At 54.3% G+C, this 12,874-nt stretch overlaps 1 protein-coding gene across 2 annotated transcripts; it reads right to left on the bottom strand.

Annotated features, from left to right (window-relative positions):
* Positions 1-262: 262 nt before the first annotated feature.
* Ptbp1 (polypyrimidine tract binding protein 1) lies at positions 263-12,269 on the bottom strand. Of its 2 annotated transcripts, XM_004632653.3 has the most exons (14): positions 12,153-12,269; positions 10,550-10,580; positions 7,419-7,494; positions 6,661-6,980; positions 6,405-6,575; positions 6,213-6,323; positions 5,965-6,139; positions 5,561-5,638; positions 4,603-4,751; positions 3,508-3,541; positions 3,022-3,114; positions 2,729-2,945; positions 1,789-1,866; positions 263-1,707 (listed from the first exon to the last, which is right to left on the bottom strand). In XM_004632653.3, exons 1-14 carry the CDS (start codon positions 12,158-12,160, stop codon positions 1,575-1,577), a joined length of 1,674 nt encoding a protein of 557 aa, XP_004632710.1. In that variant the 5' UTR covers positions 12,161-12,269; the 3' UTR covers positions 263-1,574. The 2 variants fall into 2 exon arrangements, with proteins under 2 accessions (XP_004632710.1, XP_004632713.1); XM_004632656.2 differs by lacking the exon at positions 5,561-5,638 and having other exon boundaries at positions 1,575-1,707; positions 12,153-12,266.
* Between the last annotated feature and the right edge of the window lie 605 nt (positions 12,270-12,874).

Genomic DNA, 12,874 nt, shown 5'->3' with positions numbered 1-12,874 from the left:
CGTATGCCCTTAAGACAGAACCTGGCTGGGAGGGGGTGGCAGGAGCGAAGCACAGGAGGGCCCAGAGGCCCTCCCCACCACCGGGGCTAGGCAGGGGTGAAACTGGCTGAGCTCACAGAAAGCGAAACGGCAGCAAAGACCAAAGCCCAATAAAGAGGGAAATCAGAAGCACAGGACATAGAAATTTATTCAAAGTCCAGGTACAGATTGGCTGACTGCCTTCTACAATGTGAACAGCAAAAAACTTCTACAGGAAAGGCTGGAGTTTGTTATAAAAGTTTTAATCAGTTCTTCCCGTTACAAGCCATCGGGACGGGCTAATGGAATGTGTGGCCACGGCTTGCTGTGTGCAACACTGAGCCTGTAACCGCCGTTATCAAAATATACATCTGTCACCATAAAAAACTGCTTTGATGTGCTGCCTCCGTGTCTGACAACAGGTATAAAAAAAAAAAAAAAAAAATCACAAATATTTACACCCTTGTTACACTCCACTAAAGAACTCAGGATCCAAGGAGACCCCTGCCCGCTACCGGGGCAGCCCAGAGGGTGTCAGAGTGCAGTGGCCTGGACACTGGTCCTACCACCCAGGGCCCCAGCACCAGAGGCAGACAAGAAACAGAAATAAAACTTTGGTCCAAAATTTGAAGGAAAAGGAAAACACCCTGAAACATCCTGCACTGTTTGTCTAGGCAGACTGCAAGTGGAGCTGGATAAGGCAACTGCAGGTGGAGGAAGGAGGGTGCTAGCCCAGGCCCTGCAAGGAAACCTGGCTCCTGGCCTCAGGTTCCTGGCGGCTGGGCTTTGCCAGCGCTGGAGACCGGATCCTGTCTGTGACTTCTTTAATTACAAGGAATAAAATAAAAAGTACAGCATACAAAGTAATACAAGAAGCTTGGATTACACTCATACCATTGTATCATCTTGCTATAAAAAGTTACTTAAAACTATTGCATATAAATGAAAAAAAGATTAGAATATTTGGTCAACTGGATATTGCTAGGCACAGCATCTGCAGCCGGAGTATGATACAGAGATTACAACAAGGGCTCCACAGCTGAGGCAGCAGGTCGGCGCCCTCCAGGCCTGGCCAGGAAAAGAGCGGCACCTGGGGACTGGGCTGAATCGCTTGATTCATCACTTGATTAAGAGGGTAGGGGGACTGGCTCCCACACTCCTGGGCACATGATCACGTGGGAGAGGCAGGGAGGCTGCTTGGTGACTGCCGGGCAAGAACCCAGCCCAGCCCCACCTCGCCTGCGGGTGGTGCGGCCTCGGAGGCAGGCAGGTTAAGGCACGAGAGAGCAGACTGTGGTCTGGGTGCCCTCCCACGGCCTGCCTGGGCCAGACAGTGGGAAGACCCCTGCTGCAGCCCCTGGGTGCCTGAGCTGTCACGTCACCGCAAGGTCAGCAAGGTGAACTAGATTTAATTTTTTTAAAAACAGGTAAACTGATTTCTCTTTAAAAAAAATAAAATCTCTGGTCTGTTAAGGTCACTTCAGCTGCTTTTTAAAGTGGCTTTTTTTTCTGGAATGACGGAAGTTGGCGCCAAGGCGCCTGGCCACAGGCCCACCCTAGATAGTGGACTTGGAGAAGGACACCCGGAAGTGATGGTTCTCGCCCAGGTCGTGGTTGTGCAGATCAATGAGGGCCTGCACAGCCTCCTCTACTGAGCCCATCTGGATCAGCGCCATCTTGCGGTCTTTCCTGCAAGGAAGAGGAGTCAGAGGGCAGGCCATTCAGGGTGGGGTAGGGTCAAAGAGGTGGCACCCATCCAAATGTACTCACTGAAAGAACTTGAAGCCCTTCACCACACCCCCATTGCTGGAAAAAAGGCTCTTGAGCTCTTCCTCTGATATGGAGGGCCTGTAAAGAGATCATGTGTGAACTGGGAGGGTCACCACTGCAAAGTACAGCTCCCCACAACCATGAAAAGTCTCTGGGGCCCAGGAAGGAAATAGCCAACATCCTTAGTGACTTTAAGTGTGGCTTTGCGCTTTTTAAAAAATATTTATATATTTGGTACAAGGTCTCACTACACAACCCAAGACTCACAGGGAGCCTGTCTCAGCTTCTTCAATGCTGGGACTGTAGGTGTGCACCTACCTCACCCGGTTTCAGGGCCACCCAGCATGAAGTATACCAGGGATCAAACTCAGGTCCTTGTGCTTGCTAGGCAGGCATTTTAGACTGCTGAGCTTACTTCCTCAACCCTGATTTTTTTTTTTTTGAGACAGGGTCTAGCTGTCTATACAGCTGACTAGGTTCACTCGGGATATTCAGCCTTCCATGCTGGGATTGTACATAGGAGCAAAAATGGCTGCCTAGATCAGAAATGTCCTTGAGAAAAATCATGCACCTATGCTTGGTTGCAAGCTGGATACCCACCATGTCCTCTTTCAACCAGCCCAACACAATGCCACACCTGTCAACCAGCACAAGAGGCTGAGGCAGGAGGCACCAGAGGTTTGAGGCCAGCCTAGGCAAGTTAGTGAAGTAATAAAACCACCCTAGATTTTATAAAACAGCTGTGGCTGAATCTCAGGGAAGACAGAGTTAGAAAGCACAGTAGTATATACACCCTCATTTTGTCTTGGTTAAGTTTTCTCAAGTACTGCTCAGTGCTAGATGCATGGTTCAGTGGTGAGCACCTACCCACACCTGAGGCCCCTAGGGCCCATCCCAGCACTGCCTCTGAGGGCCCATGTGAGCTTCAGCAAGAACTCACGGGATGTTGGAGAGGTGCAGCGTTGCAGAGGGCGGGAAGATGTTCTGGAAGTTCTTAGAGCCAGGCTTCTTGAAGCGGTGGAGGGGCGAGTTGCCATAGTCCTTGGTGAGGCCCTGGTCCTCCTGGCCCTCCCTTGGCAACTGCACATTCTGATGCTTGGACAGTGTGATGCGAATTGGCTTCCCATGCAGCTTGTGCCCATTCAGGTGGCTCATGGCTGTGCAAGTCAGGCAGGTCACCAAGGGCCTGATGGGCACAGACCCGCCCACCCACCCTCCTGGCCTGGCCCTTACCCAGCTGGGCCTGGCTGCCGTCCGCCATCTGCACCAGAGCGTTCTCCTTCTTGTTGAACAAAATTTTCACCCGCTGCACATCACCGTAGACTCCTTCAAAAGCCCAGTGTGGACAGGGCCTGAGTTGTGTGGCCTCTACCCAATTCCCACCCACCCCTTACCCCCAAGGCTCCGCTCAGCCTGACCAGGTTTGCTTATTCTGCCGCCGGGAGCCTAGCAGCCCAGGGCCCACTACATCAGCAGTCAAAAGCCCAAGGCAGGGAGACTGGAGAGCGACCACGCTCGCATGCTACCAACACGCTGAACTCTCGGAGCAGCATGCAGGGCAGTAAACCATGCGAATCTATGGCCAGGTGTAAAGTCCGCAAACCGGAAGCAAACCACATACAAGGCCGAATGCCAAACTCCAAACTCATAGTACATGTCAGGGCTTAAAAATAATCTCAATTAAACGAAAACAAGATAATAAAAGTGTGAATAACATACCGAAAAGAATAAAGAGGCTTTGGGGTGTGACTCTCTTTAGAGGACAGCAGAGCAAGGCAGCGGAGGGACAGGGGAGAGGGAGAGGTCGGGGGGACGAGGTGCCATCGTCCACCCCGAGGAAGACAGTCCCGCAGGCGTGCAGCGGTTGATGGACGATGAAGTTGTCAGGATGTTAATTTCAAGGGCAGGTTGGTTTCCGGAGAGCAGGGTTTGAGGGGGAATTTTTGTTTTTATTTATTTATGTTTTGTTTGTTTCAAGCAACAACAGGAAGCAGAAGAACCGTGCAGTCAGTTGGCAAAGAAATTCCGGATCAGGGCAAGAAAAAAAATGGGAAAGGGGAAGGGGAGAAAAGAAAAAAAAGTAGCAAAAAACACAGGTCAGTAAATACATAAGGAAACAAGGCAGTGTTCCAGTCACACTCCACCACACGCACGTAAGTTAAGGGCTCTACCTCGCGGACATGGGTGACTGGGAGAGCAGCTCGAGAGGCACAGGGACCGCTGTTTCTCCCTGCCACTGCACCACAGCCCTAAGGTCGCAACAGGCTGTTCTCTGCTCAGCAGTGAGCGGTTAGTTGCCAGCTCCTGAGTGACCTAACTCACAACTGGCATGCCCTCGAGGCTGAGACTCAGGTTGCCCGGCCCGGCCCAGGGAAGCTGCAGGCAGGAATGACCAGAACCTCACTGACCCAGCGCCAACCCCATCTGGGAGACTTCTGGCCTTCCAGAGCCAAGTCCTGATACACTTGCTCAGGCTTAATGTGCCACACACCTACACCGTGTCGAGCCCGACTGCCAAATAACCCAGAGGCTCCCCAAGTTCATCTAGGTTGCCCTGAGTACCAAGTGGCAAAGCATCTCAACTCTGAAGTTATGGAATTGAAATACAAAGAGTAGGGAAAACAGGAAACTCAGAGCGTCTTGGGAAAGAGGCGAATGTGAGCCAGTCTTGACACAGAGCAGACACATCAGCATGTGGATACAGCTGTTGGGGATTCAGACCCTGGGAGACCAAGGCACCTCCTGCCAGTGGCACGGCCACTAGACCTCCACCCCGACACCACTCGCCCTGCACAGCCCTAGCACCCCACGTACCTCTGGGTTAAGGTTGCTGACCAACAGGACGGAGTTCCCAGCACCCGCTAGACCTGGGATGCCTATACGACCTGCTGCAGCCGCAGCTGCAGCTGCTGAGGGAATAGCCAGGGGCGCCAGCGCTCCATGCACATTGGGGACAGACAGGCCTGTAAGGAAAGATGGTCAGGGATGAACAAAGGGTGTGGCACCAGCAACGCGACGGCACAGGCACCCGTCATGCACACAGGGCACTGGGAAGTCGGTGGCCCACTTTGGCCCTCCATGAGGCATGAGCCTCTCAGGGCCTGGACACGGCCACACAGGCAGGTGTGCTAGGCCAGCACACCACACCCAGCTGCTCACAGCACCCAGAGGTGTCTGGTGTGGACCCTTCCACATGCGGCAAACAGCACAAAAGCTCCGTCCGCCAATGCAGGCACAGGCCCTCTGCAAGCAAGGCCTGCCACAGGATACGCCGCCGCTGCGGCGGCATGCGCACCCATTCTCCATGCAGACGCAGCCAGCACGCACCCGGCAACCTCGGCACGAGTGGCCACAATGCTGCACGTGGTGCCAAGGTGCCGCCAGCACATGCTCCTCAGCCTCGGCGGCCACTTGCTTACCAGGCCACTCAATTCAATCTACGAGGGACACATCCCTCCACACACTGCATCCTCGTCCTCGCCCCGGTGCTTGAAGGGAACCAGACCAAAGACTGCGCGGTTAGCGGCTCCTGACCAACACCAGTGCCCGACACGCAGGCTCACAGCCCTGCCCTGTCTACCGCCTGCCCTGACCAAGCCCTGTGTGGGCACAGCTGCCCTGTGGCTCCCTTCCCCTCTCCCAGGAAGGGGCCCCATGGCTTGGCATGGCCAGTGCCCAGGGGACCGCGCCAGCCGCCCGTGGAAGCGTGGCTGTGTGGAGTGGAGGTGGTGTGGGCATGCAGGCGCTGGGGTCAAGGTCAAGTGTTGAGTACCTGCGGCTTGAGGAATGGCAAAGGTGGGAGGGAAACCAGCTCCTGCATACGGAGAGGCTGAGATTATACCAGGTGCACCTAGAAATAAACGAGACACTAACCATCGCACCCACCACCTCCACCAAGCCAGAGCTGTGCCGCCGGACTGGCCCCACGCCCGCCACAGGGCGTCCCAGCGTGGTCCACTGCTGAGGGTTGGATGTTTAGGTGTGGGTGCCCTCACTGGCCGGTGCTGGCGTGCAAGGGGCAGGGCCATCTCCCTGGGAGCAGGGCTGCAGGGCCTCAGGGCACTGACTACCTAGCCATCTGTCCCCTCCCGCCCTGGGCTTGCTCAGGCTCGCCGAGGGCCACCCTTTCTGTAACTTTCCGCACACACTCAGTGCCACAACAGGACAACATCTTACCAAAGGCTGCCGCCATGGTCTGGTCCAGCGAGGGCTGGCTGTCACCGGAGGGCAGGTCTGGGCGTGTATAGTCACGGCTCTTGTCATTGTTGTACTTAACGTTGAGGCTGGTGAGCTTGGAGAAGTCAATGCGCAGTGTGCAGCAGGCATTGTAGATGTTCTGCCCATCCAAAGACTACAGAGAGAGACAGGTCAGCCATAGCCAGTTGTAGGCAGCCTACAATATTTCCCAGGGCTCCCCAACTTACCAGCTTGGCATGCTGGGCGCTCACAGGGTCAGCATACTGTAGCAGTGCCTGAAACTGGCTGTTCTTTGTGAAGGTGATAATCTTCAGGACTGTGCCAAACTTGGAAAAGATCTGTGGGGCCCAGAGTGACTGTGAGAACACCACACTGAGATTCACCCTGAACCTGTGTCCTTCACCCACCCATGACCTTACCTGGTGCAGCACATCCAGGGTCACAGGGTAAAAAAGGTTTTCCACAATGATCCTGAGCACTGGGCTCTGCCCAGCCATTGCCATGCCTGCATCCACAGCGGCAGCTGATGCAGCTAGGGCCAGGTTTCCTGACTGGACAGAGTTCACAGCCTGCAGTGCTGCCTGTGCCCGCTGTGGAGATATTGCTGTTGAGCCCAGGGGGACTCAGCTTGGCCCACCTTGGCCCTGCCACCCACCCGCATGCATGGGCACACACCGCCTGGTTCGGAGAGCTGTCAGTCTTGAGCTCTTTGTGGTTGGAGAACTGGATATAGATGGGCTGGCCATGCAATACAGGTGTCACTGAGGTATAGTAATTCACCATGGTGTTGGCCGCCTCCTCCGTGTTCATCTCAATGAAAGCCTGGTTCTTCCCTTTCAGCATCAGGAGATTGGTGACCTTCCCGAAGGGCAGCCCCAGGGATATCACCTTGCCTTCTGTAATGTCACCAGGCAGCTTTCGGATATGAATCACTCTGGAGGGAACGCCAGCACTCCTGTTGTCACCTTTGAACTTCTTGCTGTCGTTTCCGTTTGCTAGAAGACGGAGGTAGACTCAGGTATTAGAAGCCAGCACTACCTTATGTTTTTGGTGGTACCAATGATCGAACTCAGGATCTTGCACCTGCCATGCAGGCGCTCCCACCACTGAGCTATATCCCCGGCCGAGCCAGCACTATCTTGCAAGCCATGTCTGTCCCCTGCCTCTCAAGTAGCCACCTGAGAACCCAGAAGCCTGAGAACAAGCCAAAAGGGGACACAACCTCTGCTTTATACCAACATCCCACATGTTTAAGCCCTAGAATTCCCCAGTAGACTGTTCCAGATCCAGAACAAATCCCAAAAGGCCTGGAGAGTTTGAAGTGAAAAAGGGTATAAAAAAATCAAGCTACAGTGGAGTGACCAACCAGCACCCCATCTTAGTCCAAGAAATACCCACAAGTTAGAGGGCAGGCCTAAAGGGCATACAGTTACCTGCAGAGGCAGAGTTGCTGCTCATGATAAAGGGCCCGTTGGTAACACACGTAGAGAAGAGCTCGTCAGATCCCCGCTGGAAGAGAAGAGTGATGCTGCCCTGTACTGGCTACCAAGGCCAGGGACCACCCCCATTCATCCTTAAAGCAAGGCCTCAACTCACTCTAGGCTTCTACTTTGTTCCTGCCACCCATGGGAGCCCAGACTCTGCCCAACTCCATGCTCAATCTGCGACTGTGGCCCATGCCAACAGCCATATGGAGAGTACCCCATGTGCTGCCGTCCACAAAAGCACGTTATCTGTGGTGCTGCTGCTAAAAGCTGGTTCTTGGTCTGTTCTTGCAGTTGTATCTGGAGTCATACTGCAACCATCAAGCACTACAGCCCAGGAGCCTGAACTTGTCCTATTTCTCAGCTGCCTGAGGAAACCTGACCCGTGGGCCCTGGCACGCTTTCCTGGGTGAGACACTACCCCTTTATGCCTAGGTCTCCCTAGTTTACTTAGCCACCCCTCAAGAATTAAGGAGTTGGAACTGGGCTCAGGAAGGTAGATGCTGCCGCTCCCCCTGCCCCAAGCTAGAAAACAGATTAAGAACCAAAAGGTGAAACTGGAGATGCTAAAACAGTTCTTGGTCACTGAAAACAAGCACTCAGGCCCAGAACCTTGGCCTGATACTGCTGCTGCAGTATGCCCTTGGGCTCACTAGCTTGAGGATGCCACCACCCCACAGGCACACTCTGTACCCAGTGTTTGTCTGTGAGGGGGTGATGGGAAGAGCAGCAGACTCTCTACCTTACTCTTCTCCTTAACACCCCACTTGCCTTTTTAACCACCTATCCTCCCCAAGGACACCTTCAAGAATACCTCAACACCCTCCCCCATTAACTGAAATGATACTGGCAAGCCCATGACCATCTCCCCACCTGGAATACCCAGGTCTAGAAATGGGGGAAGACACCACAGAAATGCCAACCACCTTTAACGGGTGAGGGGCTCAGAGCCTGCACCCTAACCTCAGCACAACTAATGGAAGCCCTATAACCCCAGAAAGGCCCACGTAACTCAGCACCACAAGATGAGCTTCAGTGGGGTCACTTCCCTCCTTCCCCAAAGAGGAGCAAGGGCCTACTTAAGGCTAGACTGTGGCTGTGTTTACCAGTGGAAACCAGAGCCATCTGGGGGAAGCCAGGTTACCTAGAAACACAGTCTATCCACCTTTGGCAGGTATGCCTGAGTTACAAAGCCTCACCCCAGTCTTGTCAGCTTTTCTAAGCCACAGGAAATCACTTCCTACTATGGCCACTTCCCTCCCTGATTGTATGTAAGATCAGCTCTCATGAGCTAGACAGGGGCCAGTCATCTATGCAACCCCCACGTGCCACTGCTCTAACCTTATGGGGACATGGATATCTGGACTTCTGCCTGGGTGCAGCGTGGATGAGGCCACACTTCCAGGCAGTGAGCTCTTGGCCACCTGCCAGGAGCCCTCACAACTGGGCCCTGGGCAGGGCAAGCATGCCCACAATTTATACATAAGCGACCCCATGCCCAGAAGTCCGCCCCAACACCACAGTGACCAGGCTCAGGCCTTGCTTCATGTCTATCTGCAGAGCACCAGCCAGTGTGATATCCTAAGAGTCTGGTGTGTAGGAGCTACAACTAACAACCCCAGAAGCAGCTCCCCATTTGGAAACTGAAGACCCCTCAGCCTTCCACATTCCCCTCTCACAACAGCAGCCCTCGGCCTGGAGCAAAGCCCAGGCAGCAATCGGCCAACCCTGGGGAAATCACGCTGAAAGGCAGAAGCTCCAGACAAGCTTCTCCACCCAAGGCTTCAGATGAAAGTCCCACTCACTGCCTCCTCTCGCCACTGAACAAACAGGTTTTATCTGCAGGAAGATCTGCAGGCTTCATGCAGACTGCAGCCCATGGGGAAAACTGAAACCTGGCCTGGGAACCACCAGACTGACCAGAAACCAGCTGGCTTTGGCTCAGGATGCATGAGCAGGGCTGGTCCCACAGTGCACACAGGGACAGGGTGCCTGTGTCTTCCCCCCCCCCCCTCTTTTTACAGCCAGACAGGCAGGCCAGTCCTCAACTCTGAACTTCAAAGGGTCTTCTCCCAGGGCATTCAACAAGGTGAGGTGGCTTAAGCCCACAGTCCCAGCTACTTGGGAAGCTGAGCTCATCAGCTCAAGACCAGTCTAGTCTGGACAGCACTGAGACCCCCACCTGCAAACAGGAAAAATAATTCCTCCTAGTGGTGAGGAGTCTGTTATCTCTACTCATCCCAAAACACACAAGAAGCACACAGGAAAACTACCTGATGATACAACATGATCTTCTTTTTTTTTTTTTTTTTGGTGGAACTGGGGATTGAACTCAGGCCCTTGCGCTTGCCAGGGAAGCGCTTATTCCACTGAGCCATCTCCCCAGCCCTTTTTTTTTAATTATTTTTATTTTTCAACATGATCTTCTGAAGCATGTTAACATCAAAGACACATTGTGAGCACCACCAAAAGCCCTGGATCCCACCGTGCCCCCACCTAATGTCTAGGACATTCCAACTCTTCCTCCACAGTCCAGTTTTTTTGTTTTTTGTGGGGTTTTTTGGCAGAACGGGGACTGAACTCAGGCCCTTGTGCTTGTCATGGAAGTGCTTATTCTGAGCCATCTCCCCAGCCCCAAGACATGGTTTCATTACACAGCCCAGGTTGGCTTTGAACCCCTAGTGATCCTCCTGCCTTGAACTCCCCAGTGCTGGAATACTTACAGGCTGTGCCACTACACCTGGTGCCTTTTGTAAGACTCATCTGAATTTCAGACATGAGATTGCAGCTGTAAACCTCTGAAGGAAAACAGTGCACTGCAGAGAGACCTGCACTGAAACTAAGGCAGCAAAGCCAGCCTGTCCAACCTCACACATAGCCTTATGACCTGGACAGGGCTCTCACTTACACTCTGAAGAGTTTCTGGTGAACAAACCAGCCTAACCCAATACAGACTGTAGGAGAGGTGGTACAAGAACCAATGTCACCTGTACACCTTAAGCCAGCATAGAAGAGCCCAGGAATCATCGCAGGAGCAAAGGCCAAGCAGTGTAAAAAGAAGCAATGTGAAAAATGCCTACCTTTGTACCAACTGCTATGTCTGGGACGATGCTGTGGAGAAAAATGAGAAACATCAGCAAGGTGTATTCTCTGCAGCTGTCAGTCAACACCCAGCCTGGATCCAAGGCCCTCAGCCAGTTTAGGCTCAGAAGAGCAGAAAAATGTGCAATCCACTTAATCTCAACTCAAAAAGGGACAATAGTCCTTTGGCACCCGTCCCTCCCAGAAAGACCCCTAGGCCCAAACTCTGGGGTTCAGAGGTCCCAAACACACAAGTCATCCCCTCAAGAATTGGATCTTGCTTCTCTACTTCAAGGGCCCTTGTTTGCTTTCTGTAGAACTGAAAGTACTCAGGAAAGGCCGAGAAGCAGGCAAGAGTATATAAACCCCGAGGTCAGAGCTTCCGCTTGGGGAGGAGGGGGCAGGGAGCTCCCTAAGACTAGAGATTGATGAAAGGGTGGTTAAAATTAACAAAAGTAACAGGCGGGCCAGGATACAGCCCAAGTTACTAATCAACCCTGGCTGCACATGACTGGACTTTCTCCTCTCCTGGGGAAGCAAGTCAAGAGATCATGTCTGCCCAGCGTCCCAAGTGCTTCCCTCCACCTCGGACCAGGCTTTAACAGCAAAACCCGCCGGGGGCCTCAACATAGCAGACATGACCCCACGACTGGACACGAACATCTGCCGGAAATGAGACTTAGCGATTGGTCATGCCCACTGCCAGGGAGCTAGGCTCTCCCTATGCTCGGCCTGCACCACTGTGTACAGTACCACAGCTTCCGAGCCTAGGGGGCCTCACGCCCACAATAAACCCCCTCCCAAAAAAACCCTGCAGTTTCAACAGACTTGTGAAGCTGCTGACTCAAGGAGAAAAATCTGGCAGGGAACAAACACCTCTAGAGCGTCGGATTCAGTGAGCAGCGAGGTCACAGCCGCGAGGGCTTCGCGCACCAGGCCAGAAGGCCGCACCTGAGCCGCGTGCACACGGGCCAGACATGGTCAAGCCCAAGGCCATCCCCTCCAGGCTTGGAGGACGCGCTCCCAAACGCCCTTTGAGAAAGGGGGATCCTAGTCCAGACCCTGCGACTTCACATCCTGGACGCCCCACAACCCGTAAGGTCCAGTCCGGGGACGGGCCATGTCCGCGAGCAAAGCCCGCTCGGCGGGAAAGGCGCGCGCACCCGCGGCAAGACGCGCACGCGCACCCGGGATAGCAGAACTGCGCACGCGCTAGCTCGGCGCCAGACTGGGCGCGCGGGGAAGACAACCAGGCGCGAGGAAAGGGGCGCATGCGTGTAAAACGGACGGCAAGCGGGAAGGGACTCACGGCGTGGTAACTAATCGAACGAGTAAATTAGGGATCGCGAGAGGGGGTGAGAGACAGCCTATGTTCAGAATTTAAGAGTACAGGCCTGAAGCGCGCCTGATGGGGTGGGCGGAAATGAGCGCGAAACAAGGGCGCGGCCCCTTCGCCCCGGGACTCTCGCGAACGCCACGCGGACAGGAGGCCCAACGCGCGCAGAAGCCCTGGCGACGGGGGTGGAGGAGGCCGGGAAGGTTGGGTGGCAACGTGGGAAAGATTGTAACGCGGAAGGGGGTAATGAGTGCAGGGCAACTCACCCGTCCATGGCACAGAGAGCAGACCCGCGGGGGAAGGAGTGGAGGCGCCGGAATAGCAGGAACCGACTCAACGGCTCCGAGTTATAGACTCACAAGATGGCGGAGACGCCCGCACACGTCCCCCGCGCGCGCTGCCCATTGGCTCCAACCGTGGCAGGGGGCGGAGCGAGTTCTGTGACCCTCCTCCAGAATCTCTGAGTGGCTGAAGAGCTCTACTGAGGCGGGGTCAAGAAGGAGTGCCAGCGCCTATTGGGGGAAGTGGCTATCTGTCATGGCGGAAGGCGAAAACGGCCTGTGAACTAGGGAGCGGTTGCGAAACCGTGTGGGCACGTGAGGTCATGTAAGCCAATAAGCAAGCCGCTTTCCGGCGTGGGACTTTTAGGGAGAAGCCATCTTGAGAGTGGGTACGTGGCGGGTCAGGCGGAGAGAAGCATGCCTGCCATCCGGCTGTCGCCATCTTGCAAGCGGGCAGAGACCGTTCGCCTGCGGCTTGAGGGCAAAAGGAGCTGTGTTGCCATCTTGAAATAGGGCAGGAAACATGCCGCGCTCCATCTTGTTTGTGGGCATTCGGCCAAAAAGTCGGATTCAGATTCTCTCCTCTTGGATTAGTGCTTGGGGAAATGGAGGCCTGAACGTCGACTACTAAGGAATGCGAAGAGATTCCGGGTCACCTTAGACATCTTTTGTCCACCCCAGAGCAGCCAAGACTGACAGTACAGAAA

This window comes from Octodon degus, unplaced genomic scaffold (assembly GCF_000260255.1).
Source record: "Octodon degus isolate 3935 unplaced genomic scaffold, OctDeg1.0 scaffold00050, whole genome shotgun sequence".
In the NCBI taxonomy this organism is placed as follows: Eukaryota; Metazoa; Chordata; class Mammalia; order Rodentia; family Octodontidae; genus Octodon; species Octodon degus.
The sequence above is the reverse complement of the archived record's forward strand: the minus strand, read 5'-3'. Positions and strand labels throughout refer to the sequence as shown.

Bases quoted from the DNA above. Each gene is read 5' to 3' on its own strand.
- Ptbp1 (XM_004632653.3), bottom strand. The intron at 3,542-4,602 runs GTACGTGGGGTG...TGTCCTCTAAAG, and splicing joins TCAGCAACCTTAACCCAGAG to AGAGTCACACCCCAAAGCCT. The intron at 1,708-1,788 runs GTGAGTACATTT...TCTTCCTTGCAG, and splicing joins AAGGGCTTCAAGTTCTTTCA to GAAAGACCGCAAGATGGCGC.